The sequence below is a fragment of the Labrus mixtus genome, chromosome 17 (genome assembly GCF_963584025.1).
Source record: "Labrus mixtus chromosome 17, fLabMix1.1, whole genome shotgun sequence".
Taxonomy (NCBI): Eukaryota; Metazoa; Chordata; class Actinopteri; order Labriformes; family Labridae; genus Labrus; species Labrus mixtus.
The window spans coordinates 10,960,823-10,980,652 of NC_083628.1; the positions used below are offsets into that span (position 1 = coordinate 10,960,823).

The following is a 19,830-nucleotide window of genomic DNA, read 5'->3' on the forward strand; positions in this document are numbered from 1 at the left end:
ACCTTCACTACTCTCTACCGATATTGGGGAGTAGAAGAAGACACAAAGCCACTTGCTAATGTAGCTATCCAATGCGGAAGCATCACAGTCTGCGTACTACTATCATTAAATCGTCAAAGAAGGCGCTTTCACTCGCTTAGAAAGGTAACCGGCGATTTTTATCTAATTATTCCGGCGATATTCAACGTTTGTGTTTCATTAATGTGCACTACATGTTTCTTTTCATGTTTGGGTGTGATAAATATTGGTGCAGTTTAGCGGAAACATACTCGTTAGCGCGACTAGCTAACTTTACATTATCAACAAAGGAAACTGCCTTAACGCTGTCTTCTGCTTTCAAGCCTATTTTAAAGTGGAGCCCGTTTTTAAAACGAGTCCTGGTTCATGTTCAAAATAACTGAAAGCATGAACTGTGTGTTATTAATGCAACTGTGGGTTGTAATGTAAACCACGGTGAGCTGTGTCGACTGTCTATTGGTCAGTATAAACCAGGACCTGTCAACATTAGTAAACTCACAAATAAAACACTTCACCACCTCAACCAAGTTTTCTAAGTTAAATGATGTTGTATTTCCGAAAAATAGTAAACTGTGGGTTAAGATACAACATGATAAACATTAATAATTAACCAGTCGTGGTGTCACCGATACAAGGTGTGTAAAGAGATATAAAACAGCCCTTTTGTCATAAATCTCTCTTTGTTACAGACTTTATGAGAGGTGAGTTTATTACAATAAATCAGGGGTTCCCAAACTTTTCAGGTCGTGACCCCCAAAATAAGGGTGACAGAAACTGGGGACCCCCCACTGTTCTTTAAGGTGGTTCGTTAGGTATATAAGTAGCGACAGCCACGCACACACTAATAAACCTATCCAAAAACTAGGAACACAAAATAATAAAACAGCCTCAAAACAATAAAAATGTACACATTAATTTCACTTAATGATACTATGTCTTATATGACATTAGACTACTTTTTGTATATTTACAAAAATGGGTAAAAATATATACTTTTAAATGATTTTTTATTTTTTTATGGAAGGCATCTCGCGACCCCCCTGGGGGTCCCGACCCCCACTTTGGGAACCACTGGTCTAAATGTTTTATTCTTACTTTGCACTGTATTAGTTGATGACTTGATTCAATAGTTGATGACTTGTATTGAATCAGTCACTCCTTTAATTTACAAAAGCAAATGTCTACTTGTCTTAATCTTCCTGCTGTCATGCTGGTAGTTTGAAAATACACAAATATACAAATTTGAAGCAAACCCCTGAATTAATGGCTGGAGTACCACCAATGATGCTTTGAAAACAGTATCTATTAAATTCAATTTTAAGATGAAAGATGCTGGTTTTCCATACATTTGACACCCAAATGTACATATAAGTGTTTACACTATAAGAAAGGAGCTATTTGTATTTTAATCGCGTTTATTATTAGTTAGCTTTTCTCTACCGGATTATCACGATTTCAGACAATAATGCTCTGCAGCAGTTGTTGGAACTCTATTACATTGTGTTTTTAAGCTTTCAGATGTGGATCCTGGGTCCTGAGTCGTTTTTTTCTTGACTGTCGTTTACTTCAATCGTGACTACCGGGTTCTATTTTGTCTGAATTCAGAAAATTGGAGGAGGTTGGACTAAGTATTGGACTGGGACTAGAAAAAGGAAAAGGACCTCATCCAGAGCTTTTTTTTTTAAATAAGCACGCAGTCACCTTAAAGTCAGCAGTTTCCCCCCATTCTGTGTCAGCAGAGCCACTCACTCAACCACCATGTCTGACGGACGGATCTATGTGGGGAATCTTCCCATGGATATCCAGGAGAGAGACATTGAGGATCTCTTCTACAAATATGGAAAAATCCGTGATATCGAATTGAAGAACAATAGAGGCACTATACCTTTTGCCTTTGTCCGGTTTGAAGACCCACGGTGAGTTTTAGGGATTGCAGGATGAAACACATTCCCCATGTCCGACACCTAAAGCTGACAGCAGGGAATGGATGGAAGTGGCCTGTCCAGGTCCATTTCCGCCACTGAAAGAGGCGTACATTGGTAAGGAGTTCTTTGCTCTCTTCTCTTAGGGATGCAGATGACGCTGTCTATGGAAGGAATGGATATGGATATGGAGACTCTAAGCTGCGTGTAGAGTATCCTCGATCCTCTGGTGCTAAATTTGGTGCGATGGGAGGAGGAGGAGGAGGAGGAGGTGGAGGTGGTGGTGGTGGTGGTGGTGGAGGAGGAGGAGGAGGAGCAGGAGGAGGAGGAGGAGGAGGACCCAGAGGAAGGTTTGGACCCCCAACCAGGAGATCTGAGTTCCGGGTCACTGTGACTGGTAGGTGGAAGTCGTGACTCATAGCCAATTATTACTTTACTCTCTCTTATGGCATCCTGGAGGTCAAGTGGATTTGTAGGATGGTGGATGTAAGGGGCGTAGGCAAATGTGTTTCTTTCTCTCTCATGGCGGACTGGAGATCAATGGCTCTAGTAGATGGACTTCATTAGTAATAGGCAGATAAATTCTCCCTCTCTCGCATGGCTGACCTAAGGAAAATTGGACTCTAAAAGGGCCTCATAAGTAATAAGTAGATATTTTTCTTTCTCATGGAGGACAAGGGGACAAGTAAAAAAAACAACATGAGTGGAAGACAGAGATGTATCTCATGCTGGACTGGAGGACAAGAGGACTAGTATGGGGCAAAATAGTTGTAGGCAGATATCTGTCTTTCTCTCATGGCGGACTGGAGGACAAGTAAAAGGACTGGTAGAAGAACACATGAGTCAAAGGCACATATTTCGCATGACTGACTGGAGGTCAAGGAGAGTAGTAACGGATGTCACAGGTCATAGGCAGCTATATTTATCACTCAAGCCAGACTGGAGGACAAAAACACTGATAGAGCATATCAGGAGGCATAGGCAGTTCTGTTTCTCTCTTTCTTGGCGGACAAGAGGACTAGGATAATGTCAAAAGACGTAGGAAAATGAATTCCTATCTCTCATGGCCAATTGGATATCAAGAGGACTTATTAAAGATATCATGGGTCATAGACAGGTCCAGTTATCTATCATGTCTGACTGGAGGACAAGGAGACAAAAAAAATCCCACATGTCAAAGGCATCTATATTTCTCCTGGTGGACTGGAGGACAAAGGGACTAGTAGAAGATGTTAAAAAACCGAAACATGTAATTATTTTTTGGGGTCTCAACCTGAGATACTCACCTCAAGGAGAATAGTTGAGAAAGTTAAAAGTTGGAGGCAGATATGGTTAGTTGGAGAAAGAGAGGGCTAGTGGAAAACATCAAGAGTGATATAATAGGCAGATATGTTTCTCGCACTCCCGGCAGAGAAGAGGACAAGAGGACCTCTAAATGAAGATGTGTTTCTCTTTCTCATGGCGGACTGGCCTTTGTTGCTCATAGGCTGGTGTATTTCTCTTTCAAGCAAAACTGGAGAACAGAAATCCTAGCAAAAGACCACAGTCACAGGCAAATATACGCATGTATTTTCTTTCTCTCGTGGCGGACTGGAGGACAGGGGACTTGTAGAGTACATCATGAAACATAGGCAGATGTGTTTCTTTCTCTCATGGCACAGTGGAGGACAAGAGGACTAGTAAAGGACCACACAAGTCAAAGGCATATATATCTGATGGTGAACACAAGGACAAGGGAACTAGTAAAGGACGCTTTAAGTCATAGGCAGAAATCTTTCATGACTGACTGGAGGACAATGGGACAAATTGGATGAGGTCAAGTCAGCTCCTTAACTCAGGACAATAAACTAAACACTAAAACCAGTCGTATTGGCTACAAAATCTCACACATCAACTCTAGTGACAGGTAGGTGTAATTTTGTTCTTGCTTATCATATCTTATTTGTCTCGTGCTACATTTCTTTTAGCATCTCTCTACTAGCATGCTTGTACTTTATTCTAAGCCCCACCCCTTAAAGTGTAAGATTTATAGAGTTGCCTGACTTGACCTGTTTCTAGAGTTTAGCAATGACTAACTTTAATAATCTAAGAAAGTCAATGATTGCAGAAGTAAGTAAACTACAAATTCCAAAGAGCATTGCAAAAAAAAAAAATGCCAGTCATATTATGCTAAACCCAATATATAGTCATTACACGACTCATACAATTTAAGGACACCTATGTTATGCAGCTGTACAGCAGCTCATAGATGTAGTATGTTATCCCATTTCTTTATCTGTTTTCATATATCTTTTAAATGTCATGAATGCCAAGCTCAGAATTCATAATGCTATTAATTCATTAATAAAACTTTTTTCTAAAATTATCTACACAAAAAATCCTGTCCCTGCATTTATAAAGGTTTTAAAGCTAGAAAGAAGCGTTTGACCCCTTCACATTTTTCTTTAAAGGGTTACCACCGACTGGAAGCTGGCAGGACTTGAAGGATCATATGCGCGAGGCAGGAGACGTTTGTTTTGCAGATGTTCAGCGTGACGGAGAGGGCGTAGTGGAATTTCTCCGTAGGGAAGACATGGACTACGCATTACGCAGATTGGATCGGACTGAGTTTCATTCACATCAAGTGAGTTCCACTTCTGATGAGACCTGTTAATCGTCACATCTTTCTAATTCCTAGAGGACTAAATGTCTTAACCTTTCCTCTTGTAGGGTGAGACTGCCTACATCCGTGTCTTTGAGGAGAGGGGTAACGCCACCTGGGACCGGTCGCGTTCCCGTTCTAGATCAAGAGGTCGCTATTCACCTCCTTACCATAACAGAGGATCTCCCCCTCCCCGCTACCAGTCACCTCCACGCCATGCAATGTCACGTCATAGCCCACCACCAAGGAGGCACCCTCCGCAGCACAGCCCACCACCTCGTCATTACCGGTAGGACGGCCAATCATTTATAAAGGAATCGAAAGAAAAGTTTTGTAATTCAACTTTTTATTTTATGCATTTTTTAAATCCCAGGCCTCTTCATTAGCATACATGATTGTTATTTCGTGCTACGTACATTCCATGTTCAGGTTCGCCTGATCCTCATCCTGTTCCTCCCCACAGCCTTAAAGTCGTCTGTCTGTTTTGAACACCCAAATGTTTGAATTAAAAGTGATGTCTTGTGTTCTTCCTAAGCATAGTGAAATACCTGCTGCCGTTGTGTAACATATTGGAGGTTTCTTTTATAAAGAAAACCTGGGTTATGATGTCATTCCTTGTCAGGAAGCAGCAAACACATGTGATGTGATACTGTCTAAAACTAATGACACCTTCCTGCAGTGATCACACTGAAGGTCTCAATGTAATTTCCTTTACATAATTTACCTTTTTGTGTGTCACGTTTCTGTAGCTTAAATTGTGAAGTTTTTGCCAATCTAAGAACCTGTGAAGCATATCAATACCCTCCACTGATTCACAATGTGTAGAATTAGCCAGCCTTTTAGAGTAGTGACACCTAATGACTGTGAGCTGCACATGCCAGATGATTTTCTTTCATTGTGTAACATTGATCGTGTTGGCCTGTTGGTGGATTATAATTTGTATGCATCTGTAATGTTTTTTGTTTACTCATTACCAATAAAATGCAAAAGTTTTACTGTGACTTTCTTTTTTATTTTACTAAAAATTTGTAATTAACTTTTTCAAATGTAAAACAAAGGTTTTCAAGTGGTGTTTGAACTCAAATGTGTCCCTCTACATCCTGGTATAACGCCTTACATTATACCAAGCTATGCTTTAAAGACAAAACTTTGCCTACTTTTCAATTACTGGATGATTATAATCCAGCTACATTAAATACAAAAACAAGTGTTTTCACAACCAAAATTTAGACTCAGGTAAAAAAAAAAAAAGCACATGCATTTCTAACATCACCATCAATGACTCTGTGTTTTTCTAATTTTAGCCTCAATCTCTGCTCCCTCAGAAACAGTCTGAAACCCTGCCTTGAATTGTGCCCTACTTACTCTATTGTGTGTTGACATCACATCTCTGTACTCTTACGTTGAACTTCTGCAGTCTATAACTTTGAGTAAGTATCAAGTTTGGAAGCACACATGAGGCACATGGGATGCAAAATATAATATTTTTAATACACCATAAATTAATTCTACCAGGTGACAATTTGAGAAGACAGAAAAAAATAAAATATATTTATTTCCAATGGCGTTTTTTTTTAAACTCTTCATTATAATCAGATTAAGCCCATATACAGACATCGTATTGCATTTAATAATAAATATGTACTAGCTTAGTTATACAGTAAGTCAATCTCTTAGAACACATTTTACAGAATATCTTTTGACCACAGATACAGCAATACACGAACAGCAATACTCAGGCATGTTTCTGAAGATGGAGACACATAAGTGGTGATTGCAAAACTCAACAAGTTTAAGCCACGGTGAATCAAACATGGGTGTGTTTTGGCTCATACGAAACTGAGAGTCTCCACTATAATAGACACTTTCTGACAATGTTCTGGTTTATAGCCGGGTAGATAGTTTTTGGTTTAGGATACAAATCGTATATTTCTGTCAAACAGAAAGTGATTTCTAGGCTCGAATTTGAAATTGTTCCTTTAAATGTTCATTTTTCTGCTCAACAAATGACATCCCATCAGTGTCCACTATATTGGGTTAACAGCAGAACATCCAGCTCTATGTTTCTTAAAACTCATGGACTTAAAAATGAAACAGCTGCATGGATGCACACCACTGACCAGCTACCACAGAACCAAACCCCCAGAAATGGAATAGTTTACCATGTGGTACTAAGTAGACTAAAATCCTGATGAGGGCTTTAAAGATCGCCTTAGAGAAAATGTACAATCTCAAGTGACTCCATGAACGTGATACTGACTTTAGGCTCACATGAGGGGTTCAGTTTAACAGGCATGAACTATAGTCTATGGAATGAACACAGAAATCTTGAGGTAATAATGAAGACAAATGCACTGTTACACTCTGGGAAATATCAACCTTTCTGTTATAGTTTGGGTATATAAAAAACATCACTAGAGCGTGGTGATAACAAGGCAACCAAGATTGGCTTTGCAGACTGGTCTGGTGGAAAGAGGGGGCGTTTGGTGCAGATTAGAGGAAGTGTGCTACCTTTACTTGAAACCACTTCAGTTCAAGTGAACCATCAAAGCAGTTTTCACAATGCTGCAATGGAGCAGCATGTGACCGCACTGTCCTGTGTGCTGAAGCTGCATTCGTCAGCCTGGGCTGCATTGTGTTATTTTAAGTAAGAAGAATGAATGTAGTTGTCTACATGAGCTGTTCATAGATTCCAGAGAAGCATTGGTCTGCACAGAAGTAAAAGCCAGAACAAGGTACTAGGGATGATTTAACACGGGCTGAATCACGTCTTAAACAATGCATAGTGGAGGCCGGAGACAGAAGGAGAGCTATGTGCAATCATGAACATATTTTGTCCACAGAGTTTACAGGATCGGTCGAGATACCCTGCAAGCTTGTGTGCAAAAACAAGGGGGTGACCACAAGGCCTCAAGAAGCCAGTCACTGGTCCTCAAAATGGATATGAAAGAGAAGACCATACATGCTACTTTTGACCGAGCAGGGCTTTGTCAGTTACGAACGTACCTCTGATGTTTACGTGACCAAATCCTCTTACAATGACAGATATCATTGAAAATATATTCAAGTGCATCACAAGATGTTCAATTATCATAGCTACAATTTCAGCAAAATAACAATCACACTGAAAATATACTGAAGATGTACGGTAGGTAGAACTGAACAAAATATACCATGGTTAATATAATACAGAGATTCATTTGGTTGCTGTGTCCCTGAAAAATAGCAAATTTAAGGCAAATAAAACCACATCCCCAAGCAGTTTTCAACAAGGGTACATTCACTGGGTGAACAACAACACTTTTCAAAGTAAACAAAGACAGGCACAACTGGAAAAGGGTTGTTAAACAACTATTGTTGAATAATAAGCAGCTTTAATTACCAGTTGGCTTTTCAGTACTGTACCGCTCACTGCATTTCATTTTCATCAGTTTCCTCTGAGACTATTGACAGTAAGTGTTAGTGTCAGTATTCTTAAACAATATAGCACAAAGAAAAAGTGGGAGCAGCAGCAGAGGAGCAGCAACAACCTGCATCACTTGTTTTCTATGAGTGTTTGCACTTTGTTGACCAACTCTCGAGCCATCAACAGGACCTGCGGGACGTTGTGTCGCTCTGCCATTTCTGAGAAGAGAAGTTCAGAGTTATTTATTTTCCCTAAATAATGACGTCACTGTTATATACTGTTAAGAACTTTTATAAGCATGAACATCCTTGTATACTGAATGCATTTTACATAATCCTTGCTAAAAACTGAATGTAATCTTCTGGCTTAATCAGTCTGTTGTAAACATGATGGTGCTTGGCAATTGCTTAGCCACACTTTTTGTGGCATATTCTTACATCTGTATTTCTCTTCTTCTCTCTCTTCTTACCATTAAAGAACTTGATGATGTCTGTGAAGTCCATGTTGTTTTCCAGGATTATGTCTCGATACATCTCTACAAGAGCCAGAGCGATGAAGAGCCCAAAGTGCTCAGAGGACGTGTACTTGGCTGCCCAGATTGTTTCCCACACAGAGTACACATCATCATACACCATTTCTGTTAAGAAACAAAGAATGCATCAGGTGTTCAGTTCGTCGTTCGCTTTAATAGGCAATCAAAGAAGCACTGTGATGCAGTGCGTTCAATCCCAACCTGCCTACGACCACATTTCAATTCTCTATGTGTACTGCATCTCAATAAATAAACCAAAAGAAAGATAATATCATGATTTTTGTGGTTCCCATAACCTCTTTTGAAGTCAAGTAGAAACCAGCGATAGCAGAAGTAGAAGTGAGTGTAGTCTCCATTCTGTTGCATCAGTTCAAACAGCTCAGAGTCCAGGATCTTATAAATAGAAAAACAAATGTCAACATTTCACCAAAAAGATTTCTTACAGGTATAGGCATTTTTTGTTCACATTCTGTACGTACACACCTGGATAAGAGAGCGCATATTTGCGAAGTGAGAGTCCATGGCACCTCCATGAGGAAAGTTCTGGTTCATCCTCTTCATCAGCTCAGTGAAGCAGCTGAACGCCATGACCTCTGGGAAGCACAACACACAGAAAAGTTCAAAAGTTTCTTATTCTGTCATTATTGAACATTTAGGGAATATAGTTCCTCCAAGCTTACCATCATCCAGGATAACCAGCAGGGGAGCCAGCAGATCACACATGCCCTGGACGTATCCTGTATCCAGATGCTTCCAGACGTAGCTGGAAAACAACCGGATTATCTTTTACAGATGGAAGCCGAAGAGTATGTAAGTAGACCTATACTAGCCTTTGGTTCTGGAAAGTGAAGCCAATGCGCAAGTGTCTTTAACACGCATTTCCTCAAATGACCAGCAGGGGGGCGATTATACTGGTTGCAAAAGTCGTTCAGTCATAGAGAAGTCTGAGATTTCCCAACACTTTCTGGGTTGGGCTGAATGTGTTGTGTGGCTACCTTTGGATTAACAGGTTTCTACTCTGGCAACCTGTCAGTCCTGATGGTGAAACAATAATCACGATAGAGAAACAAGAGGGCAAATTATCAACGGTAGACGTCACACACGTAAAGGACATTTAGCATGTTGGCTCTTTACCTGCACATGATGTTACGCAGCTTGTCCAGGTTCTCAGGAGTGAAGTACCAATATGCTCTGTCACAGCGTCTGACGTCTTTGTCAATGCGATGTAAATTGATCAGGTACATGTCGAGTATTTCTTGCTAAAAAAAAAAATCACAGTGATCTTAGTCATTATCAGCTGTAGGATAAAACAGAAGGACTAAATGCATGTCAAACGTAACGCTTACAGAATAGGTCTGTTCTTCTGAGGATTCGTCATGCTTGGTGTCTCCTCCCGCCTCTGCAGACTCTGCTTCAGGGAGCACGTTTTCCATCTCCGGCTCCTCTTCAGACAGGCCGAGGTCAGTGCCCTCCGGACTCGTGTCCAGCTGGTGATCCAGAACAGAATCCACTGAAGCCATTTTCTCCCTTCGTGCCAGGCAGACAGGGGGTGCAGCCAGTCCTGCCAAAGGCCTGGCTTTAATATCCTCAGAGTTCACACATGTTATCCCTGCAATGTCCTCCATTTCCAGGGCAGAAGGTGAGTCATCTGAATCGGCTGTGTCCGGAGACTGCCGGGATGATAATGAAAGGCTCCCCCTTGACGCTGACTGAAGAGCGTTCAGAACCTGTCTGACCGGTGAATTTGAACCAGGTTTCTCAAACGGGATTTCTGCCGCTTTTTTGATTTCAGCCAAGTCACACACTGTTGCCTCAGCATCCTTTCTCTCTGATTCCCCGGTGCAGGCCTTTGACATTGGGGATTTTTCCAGAGATGTTTCAGGTCTTTTAAGAATCTCTGGCTCTACTGCACTTGTTGGTTCTGTATCTTTTGCTGCTATACTCGGACATAACGGCTCCACTTGCTGATCTTTTTGTGCTTGAAAAGTGAAGGTCTGCCCGAGGGGAGGTGCTTGAAAGTATTCGTTATGAATCTCTGTTTCTAGCTTTAGGACATTTGTGTTCTCTGGAGCACATCTTAAATTCATATTTGTGTCCACGGCTTTTGAATCATCTGATTGCTCATTTTTTGTTTTATCTTCGTCGTCTGCAGGTTTCTCCGTAGATTCAGACGTCTCTCCTGAGTCCTTAACCACATCACCTTCTGAAGCTGTCTCCACTTTTGTCTCCAAAGCCTCGTCCTTTGCTGCTAGATCCATCACATCCTCTGTTGACACCTCTGCTCTAGCTTTCACTTTCTCATCCAAGACTTCTGGTGCTTCCTCTGGCTGCAGAGAGATCGCAGATCCAACAGCTGACTCCAGTTGGTTTTCTGAACCTGGATGCAGATTTGACAGATCTAAAGAGGAGGGAAGTTGTGGGGTGTCTGCAGATGTACTTGTGCCTTCTTTTACTGGACTACTGTGCTGATCTTCTCCAGCCTCAGACTTGGGTTCAGTCTCAATCTGATCTACTGCCTCGACTGATCCAAAAACCTGGTCACAAAAAGGAAAGTGGTGAACATGCAGATCATATTTTAAAGTAAAGGTCAACACTTTTGAACAAATCAGACAGCCTTGTTTTCACTTATTTATTACTGAAAATCTTCCCATGTTCACAAAGTTTTCTTGCTGCTTCTTATTGAATTCAATGATGATCAAACATTTGAATGTTATCTCACAATCTTTTTTTTTTTACAAGTTTACAAGCATATGATTTTAATTGAGTGAAGGAAATAAATCTTTTGTATGCTCTTTACTATTGCAGTAAACAATGAAGTTGTAGAAAATATGATAACACTTTTAATACAAAAGAGGTGAAGTCTACTACCTGTGCACTGCTGCTGGAATCACTTTGTGAGTTTGCATTTTGTGGGTCTGAGCTGCTACATAGAGACGACTGCAGTCAGGGGGGGGGGCGGGGGAGAAGAGAATGAAACCAGGACTTTAAGACAGAATGCCCATCAAACACAAAACAGTTGCATTGATGATGGTTACATAATGCAGCACATTGCACACTAAGACAAACATACTTACATCTGTGCTGATGGTGGAGTCCCGCTGCACTGGCGCTCTCTCCACACTGGCTCCAGACGAACATCTGGCGAGAGCCTCAGCGTGTTTCTCCCTCTCCCGCTGTAGGACGATGGCCTCGCAGCCCTGCCACTCCTTCATTGTCTGCTCATACATGGTCCGCATCTGCTCATCTATCTGAAACACAAACCCTGTGTCAACAAAGACTGCATTGTGTTTATGCATACCTTACAATCCTGTAATCACGCTCTGGGACGGGACGTTGTACCTCCAGCCTGCATTTCTCAGTCATGGTGAACTGGTAGTGTCCCAACAGGAAGGGCCAGACCTCTTTGCGTAGTGAAGGAGCCACACCGCCAAAATACACAAGCCGGTGTATCTCCTTTTCCTCAAAGGCCTGGACAAGAGCAAGTCTAGTTATTTATCGACACACACTGAAATCACACAGGGACCATTGAATCTGTAAGGAATTCAAACTGAAATGTGTAACCTAAGGCATTTAGCATATCTTACAGAAGTGTCTTTGAGGAACCTGGACCACACCTCTACAGAGAGGCCTTCTCTGGAAGCAGAGGGCACAACAGGGTCGACTATAGTGGTGTTAACGAGTGCGGAAAGGTGAGTGCGAACTGTGGACAGATGGCGGCAGTATGCAAGCCCTGGAGAGACAAGATGAAGCTTTCACATTGGCCCAGAACAATCGATTTAAAAAACAGATTCCTCAATGAATTTAAGTGAACTGAATGTTGTTTGTACTCACATCCATAGAAAGCACGGGAGATAATCTGATACTTCATGGTGTCACACAGGAGCTTCAAAGGAGCCCTTACAGGACATAAATCATTTAAATTTAGAGAGTTTGATGGCGCGAGATCGTTTTTTTTAACATGTTCCTAGAGAATACTCACCTCTCCTGGTTACAGCCGTTAGGCAGCGAGCCATCAGAGGAGCCGTTCTGTGAGCAGGACGAGCACGAGGACTTCCTGGGCGTTGGTTGCCACATGTTCACGCCTTGGTCCATCAGCTCCAGAGCCACTGTGCAGAATAAATGCGCTCATCAATACCGCTGTTTAAAGTCATCGTCATGAACAAGCCAAAAAAAAAAAAAACAATCTGACATCCGATTGATAAGCCATAAGGGAGCATGTTGGGGAAAAGGAAAAACTTTTCTAAAAACTATCATAGACACAAACCAAGAGAAAAGGATAAAGATGAAGATGTGAAAGACAAATTCATGTTTGACCATTGTGGATAGGACTATGATGTAAAAATGGATGCAGGCTAGAAAAGATAATCCATGTAGCAGTTTAACATTTAGAGGGAAATTCTTTAGAATGAGGTACAATAATTATATGACTAGGGAAAACCGATTGATGCACGCTGAAACTGTAGATCTGTATTAAGAGAATAATGTAATCATAGATGTAATCTCTAATGATGCTTAATTGGATTAGCTCAAGGAGGCATTACAGCAAGACTAAAGACACTCACTGAACTCCATCTGATTGCCGGGAAAGAGGATCCGAAAGACGTAATCTGTCGCTTCGTCGTCCTCCTTATCTGATACAGAATCACAGGAGCCGTGTGGACTTCTTTTCCGCAGTTTGGGGAAAACCTTTCCCTGTGGAATGAAATGTACTCATCTATGTGGCATCGCTGAAATGAGACACGATAAAAGTTGTCGTTTTGGGCTCGCTTACCTTTCCTCTCTGGTTCCACAGCGGAGGGTCCAGCTGTCCGTGAGGCAGCAGGCCGGTCTCCAGGCAGGTGAGGAACTGCAGGAGGTGGCCACCTTTAGGGAAGTGTAAGGGAGGTCTCTGGATCCCATCCTGGCTCACCAAAACGACGGTCCCCCCACTGTTCACTGAAGAAATAACAGTCAAAGAGTTTAAAAAAAAAACCAGGTTAACCACTCGTAAAATGCATACTTTGCATAAGTCCTAAAAGGATACTTGTACCTTGCTGATGACAGTGGAGATACACAATCTCATCCAAACGAATTGTCATGGCATAATCCCAATACACACTGAAGGAAAGATGAGAGAATAAGAGCTCTTTAATGAACGCTTTACCAACAGAATTGTAACAATATTTGTATCAGATTGTGCTGTAACCTTTTTTCAGAATCAAGCTCTCCCACGCTGCCATTCATCAGCTGATTGGGCGTCCATTTCAGCGTCATGAGGTCAGCAGTTTGGTGTAGAGAGAGGTAGCCTGGGATGGCCTCCATGTCATCTCTCTGCACACACAAGTAAGAGCCTTTGAGTCCCTCTTTTAAAGCTCCTGTGAAGAATGTTCCCTGTGTGGCGATTTTGGCGCCCCCTGAAGACAAAGCTGTGCTTTTTATCTCTTGTCTAATTTTGTCCTGTAAACATGTAAGTCAGAAATCTCAACCTGCTTTCTCTTAACAGTCAAATTGTCTACCCTGCAGCAGAGGTCTCTGGCATCTATGATAAACAATATAGAAATAATCAATCCCTCTCTGACTGTCTTGTTTGCTTCTGTCAGATATGTCAGTGTGTGTCATCACCAGCTAAAACTCCTCACAGCAGCTTTTAAAGTGAGTGTCATGATTATGTTATTATTCTTTAAAAAAAGGAAAGATACAATGAAAAAGAGAAACTATGTACCGGCTGCACCAGGACGTTGTTCTTTCCGAACAGGAGTGTGGCTCTGGAGTTTTGGTGAAGGGATTCAACATAGTCCCTCACCCACATGAGAGGGCGGTCATCCATGCTGCCACTGGACTGTCTCTTCTGGATCTGATACAGGTCAGTGACACATCTTACATACAGTAGTTTATAGCTGATTACTAGAATGAATAAATGACTCAGTCAATCAGAAGTCCTAACCAGCGCAGGCCGTCTGGAGGGAGAATCCTGCCGACAGTGGCCACTGTGGATGCGATGTCGCTGTACAAGCTCGTCAGCTGACGGGTCGGTCCAGAAATGGTCTGCAGTCTTAACTTTGGTGTACTCCAAAGCACAAGGGCCAACTGTAACAACAAGGTCAACCATTTTTAAGGGACAAGATCTTAAAAATGATCATAAAAACTGTAAAAGGTACAACAGTCTGATTGGAAAGTTGTTAAATACCCAATAGAGATGCAAGAATTGGTCCATCTACAGGATCCATCAGCATGGCTTCCTTCTCATAGAAGGCACTGCAGATATAAACAATTAAAAGCTCCTTTTGCATGCAATAGAAGTGAGGAGAACTGTGAGCTAACCACATCATTTGGGATGTTTTGCATGAATCAAAAGGCTGAAATGTGTGTTGAAGCTGAACCGTGCAACATAAGAAACAGGAAGAGATCTGCATTTAAAAAAAAAAAAATTTAATGCAGAAGAAACTATTCTGCAGCTAATAGCTTTTGTGCATTAAATGACAGTATATACAGTACCTGCTGTTCTCCACCAAGTACAAGACAATCTTGTCCAGGAGCTTCTCCATCAGCGCGGTTCGGATCCACAAGTGTTTGAGGGCCTGAGGAGGGAGATTGGCCAACTTGGATTGCCGACTGCGATCATTACTTAGGGAAGTGTTCTGCTTGCTGAAACAACAATGGACCCAACATGGATGAGAAGTCTGCATAGGTTGTTTACAAGCATTTAGGACACAACAAGGCACCGGGATGAGTTAGGGCACTGGAAAAGAAAGATTGCATGTAATGATTTTCTGTCCTGGGCCTCCTACAGGGAGTAGTAAACGTTTCACCTGTTTTCTATAAGCTGCTCCACCTCCTGGACTTTGTGGCAGAGCTCCTCGGCAGGGGAAAAGCTCTTTGCCACCTTCATGAAGAGCGCCGCAACCTTGTTGCTGCACAGCAGGCCTGCTATACGACGCTTCAGTCCATGAAGCATGCAGGCTTCCACTACGGCTACACAAACAAACACACACACACACAGAAACAAAGTGTAAGTCAATATTATTACAAATTCATTCATGCTTTCTTTTCAATGAGCAAAACTGCCCTTGAGTTTTGTTTTTATTTCATATCACACAACATAATCTCCCATTTTGTGAAAGCATACAGACTGAATACTTGTAACAAGGGGGGGGAAAAACACAGGTGAAATAGACTCCAATCTGCTGAACACTGTCTACGGTTGCTAGGATATAAGGGATGTGAATCGCACACTCCTCACCCCTGGTTAGTATCAACACCTTTGAGGGGTGTTAGTTGGCTTCAAATCACATCCTTCCATGTACCTTATTTCATGTAAAAAGATCATGTATAATCACATAATGAAAATAAATCCTTAGCATTTACATTTCTTAAACAGACTGTAAAGAACCGTTTTGCTCTGAGAGGATGAACTAAGAGGAAGTGAAACTGATGACGACCATCAGCCTGTGCAGTATATTTACATCTAACCAGTACTGTGACTTATGACAACAAAACATGCCTTCAGCTATTTCAGGTAAAAAAATACCAATTTTCTCTAAGGTCCACAGCAGGAAAATATGACACAAATTACACTAATTTGTTCTTGTACTTTCTCTCTCTTTTCAGCCTTCTTTTGTGTAGCCTCAGAATGCAAATTGGAAGTTCATGTAAAATATTAAATCTAAAGGAAAAGCCTTGAATACCCTGGTTTAGTATGAAAAATATTTACCACAGAAAGAAATGATGTGGCTGCTGTCTGCATGTACAAATTTCCTTGTTACAGCCTCCTCCATAATTTGTTTCACCTAAGAGACAAAAGCACATGGTGAGACAAGATTAAATCCATCTGACATGGTGACAAAAAGTGACAAAGTAAGAAAATGGGAGAATACAAGAAGTGATGATGAGCAGCAAACGAGCAGCAGTGTCCCAACACATCCGTGACAATGACATGACATAGCACCCATTGTTCAACTCTGAACTATAACACATTCATACTCTAGCCATCCTTTTTTGTTATTTTTCCATTTCAACAATTCAAACTGACTATGGAAAGGCAAGTTCAGATATCCTGTGGTGTTCTTCAAATGTCAATTGTTGTATTTTCTAGACTTTTAAAAAAATGTTTTCGAATAATTTCTTTTTTTTGACAACTCTGACCGATCCATGGAAAGTGAGATACACAGGACTTGTGCAATCGGATAAAAACAAGTATTACTTCTTGAATCCTTGCAGGGTAGCTCAAGGCTATTTTTTACTTTATTACTTCCCTTTATTTAGAGTTCAGGAGCTTGAAAAAAACAGGCAGAAGCGCTGCTTGTCAACAGGCAAGCAACTGCTTGGGGCCCCAGGTCATTAGAGGGCCTCAAGGGCTGACAAAATATAAACCAAAGCAGTGGCACAAAATGTGCAAAGTTTGCAATGACAGTAGGAAACCTCCCTAAGGGGGCCCCATCCGGCAGCACTCACTCACTGCTGCTAAATGTTGCAGCATCATTGCTCTGAAAACCTGCGTTTGTCAATGACAGACACAAAAGGAAAATTAAGGTTCTTAATGTTCTTAATATTTAAAGTTTGAAAATAATACTTATCACAACTTTGGAAATAAAAAAATGCTCACATTCTTTTTTTTAAATGTTGATGGTGTCAGATTATTTATGAGTTATGGCATTATGATTATGAATTCTAGTTGGAGGCTCCCCTGTGAATTTTTGCCTAGGGACTCAACACATTCTACAATCGCCACTGGACACAGGTTTTCAAATATTGTCACAATTGAGGCCGGCGAGGCCAAAATATCCCAACTTGTGTTCCTCCTACACTTCCCATAATACAACTCAGCAGTATCTCAGAGTAAGCTCCTCCTTCTCAGGTAAAAATCTATACCATGTTTATACCACCACATCTGCCCTCTTATCATCCTAATCCTAAAAATTCCCATTTTAAGAGCCTTGCATTTTGCTAAAAAAAAAAATTGCTCAATTTTTTTTTTTTTTAGCATATGTAGCCATATGTAGCCTACTCCTACCTGTACCCTAACTTTTTGCTAATGTCATGATCCACAACTCCTTTGGTTTGTCGAGCAGAACAAGATTTATTGTGAAATTGACTGAAATTAATGAGAAGTTATGTGCTGTGTATCTACAGAATGACAGAAGAGTGAACCAAAAGGGTCCTGTCATATCGGGATGAAAATCTTTTGCCCTTTTCAGGAGTTAATTGGAATTATATTAAAACGTGTCCTGAATCCATCATTTGCAGATGACGTGAATGAAGGCTACAAAATTGTTAGAGTCTCTTTTCTTTATTAAAATCATTCAGTAAAAAATCTGCAAATAGTCCTTTTTTTCTTTTTTTTTCCTCACAGCAAACAGATTTCTGTATCAAGCTCAAATAAAAATTCAGATTCTACATTTGATTATGCTTTCAGTGCTTTATTAATCTATATAAGATACATAAGCCCCTCCTTGCTGCAGGATCTGGATACACAGTCATGGATGTTTGAGAGGCAATGAGTCACAGGTGAGGGGGAGCACAGACGATATAGGCCTGGAGAAGTACCCATCTTTCTCAGCAATGAATAAAACATCCTGTGTCTTCTCTCCCTGGGGAATCACTGAGCAGTTTGGAGGAGTCTGTGGGGGTGCCTGGTTCGATTTCTAGTCCGATTAAAATCACAATGGCTCAAAAAAAAATGTGAGAGTTAATCAAGTGGAATGTTTTTTTTTTTTTTTTTTTTAACTTTTTTCTCCATATAGTTGATTAGTGGAGCAAAAACTAAACAGATGCAAGGTCACAGCTTTATGTTTTGGATAATAATTTGTCAGTCAGTTTAATCAGGATTTCTTCAGAAAAAAACAAAGATAATCCCAGGAGATGGAAACATGGCTTTTTGCACACACATACTGCCTGTTATGTGTGTGTTTTTCCTTATCTTTAATAAAACCATCACCAGTTTCGTCATCACCAACATCACTATCATCGTCATCACCTCCATATAACGCCAGAGTAACAACAGCATGAAACACACCAGTGTAAAAAAAAAAAATGTCACAGCCAGCCTGATCGATCGACTCTTGTTGTCCGAAATAAATGATCATGTTCATGAAACAGGCCTGTGGCGTTGTCGTGGCTCAAACCGAAGAAACCACGTCCACACATAAACACAGGCATACACACACACACACACGCACACACACACACACATGCACACAGAGATTGTCAAAGCCCAAAGCGACAGTAAACACAAACAGTGAATGTGCAGGAGAGAAACATAAAAAAAAACAAAAAAAAAAAACGCAACAAACCTCTTTCTTTACATTGCGCAGTAATTTTTGGCGCGTCTCGGCCTCTGTCACAGGAGAAAACATGCCGATTATGCTAATCAGATGCTGTATCTTAAATAAATGATGCTGACGCTCACGACAGGAAAAATAATAACGGCGTTTGTACCTCCCATCGCTCCGGGTGTGGGGTGATGCTGATGCTGCGCACAGCCTGTATGGAGAAAGTGTTAAAAGGCAATGTCGACAAGAGTGGAGGAGAAAAGGCGAAGAAGAGGCTCCGGAATACGCGATGTGTTCTTAGCGACTAAATTAAACCTATCTGTTAGGCTACTTCTCCAACCAACACCCCTTTAAAGCCACAGTATCCTTTACATTGAGCAGCAGGCTACAACGACAACACCCACACACACACACACACACACACACACTTGTTCTACTATTGCTAAAAACACATTTCTAAAAGGCACACACTGAAATATGATTCTCACTATTTGTTTATTTATTTGCCTACAAATGTTGACCTTTTAATGTTCCTGAGCAGGGGCGTCACCAGGAATCATGGGGGGGGGGGGGGGGGCAATCCAACCCTGCACAATTCATCTAATCACACCTCCATTATGATTATCACCAAATTAAACGCTGTAGCCTAAAGAACCAAAACCAATCAAGAACCATCAAAACCACAAGAGAGAAGACATAACATTTCTCTGCGACATTTGAAGTCTGTTTATATTCGTAAACACCAAACATTTCATACAACAAAATTTGTAGGCTACAGGAAGGTATAGTACACTCTATTTCAGTTGCAATAAAATAAACAGACTGTTTTACACTTTCTGCTAAACTTGTCCCTAATCACAGTAGTACAAGTATTAGGCCTATTAATGGAAGTTTTTCACTTGACCATGACAGCCACACTTAAGTAACACGTACAAGAAACACTGCATGTGCATTTTATACAGAGACAAAACGTTCAGTAAGCTGTTCCTTTTGTCCAAAGCAATGGCTCCAGGGGTATAGCGTCCCCCTAAAGGTGAGCACTGAAGTCTAATGTCCGCACACAC

The 19,830-nt window shown here is 41.1% G+C and overlaps 2 protein-coding genes across 7 annotated transcripts; one reads left to right on the forward strand and one right to left on the reverse strand.

The window, feature by feature from the left end:
- srsf9 (serine and arginine rich splicing factor 9) lies at positions 1-5,576 on the forward strand. Of its 5 annotated transcripts, none has more exons than XM_061062123.1 (5): positions 1-144; positions 1,624-1,934; positions 2,087-2,337; positions 4,391-4,563; positions 4,650-5,576. In XM_061062123.1, exons 2-5 carry the CDS (start codon positions 1,777-1,779, stop codon positions 4,872-4,874), a joined length of 807 nt encoding a protein of 268 aa, XP_060918106.1. In that variant the 5' UTR covers positions 1-144; positions 1,624-1,776; the 3' UTR covers positions 4,875-5,576. The 5 variants fall into 5 exon arrangements, with proteins under 5 accessions (XP_060918106.1, XP_060918108.1, XP_060918110.1 ...); XM_061062125.1 differs by having other exon boundaries at positions 1,758-1,934; XM_061062127.1 differs by having other exon boundaries at positions 10-144; positions 1,755-1,934.
- Positions 5,577-7,231: 1,655 nt separating this feature from the next.
- On the reverse strand, positions 7,232-19,171 carry sgsm1b (small G protein signaling modulator 1b). 2 transcript variants are annotated; one of them, XM_061062122.1, is made up of 25 exons: positions 18,933-19,171; positions 18,788-18,831; positions 16,210-16,285; positions 15,308-15,470; positions 14,994-15,143; positions 14,686-14,753; positions 14,443-14,585; positions 14,221-14,352; positions 13,705-13,829; positions 13,549-13,616; positions 13,291-13,454; positions 13,082-13,211; positions 12,499-12,625; positions 12,351-12,415; positions 12,104-12,249; positions 11,859-11,987; positions 11,594-11,767; positions 11,388-11,456; positions 9,866-11,053; positions 9,654-9,778; positions 9,200-9,282; positions 9,003-9,112; positions 8,816-8,912; positions 8,457-8,624; positions 7,232-8,205 (listed from the first exon to the last, which is right to left on the reverse strand). In XM_061062122.1, exons 1-25 carry the CDS (start codon positions 18,937-18,939, stop codon positions 8,117-8,119), a joined length of 3,840 nt encoding a protein of 1,279 aa, XP_060918105.1. In that variant the 5' UTR covers positions 18,940-19,171; the 3' UTR covers positions 7,232-8,116. The 2 variants fall into 2 exon arrangements, with proteins under 2 accessions (XP_060918105.1, XP_060918104.1); XM_061062121.1 differs by having other exon boundaries at positions 18,788-19,171.
- Between the last annotated feature and the right edge of the window lie 659 nt (positions 19,172-19,830).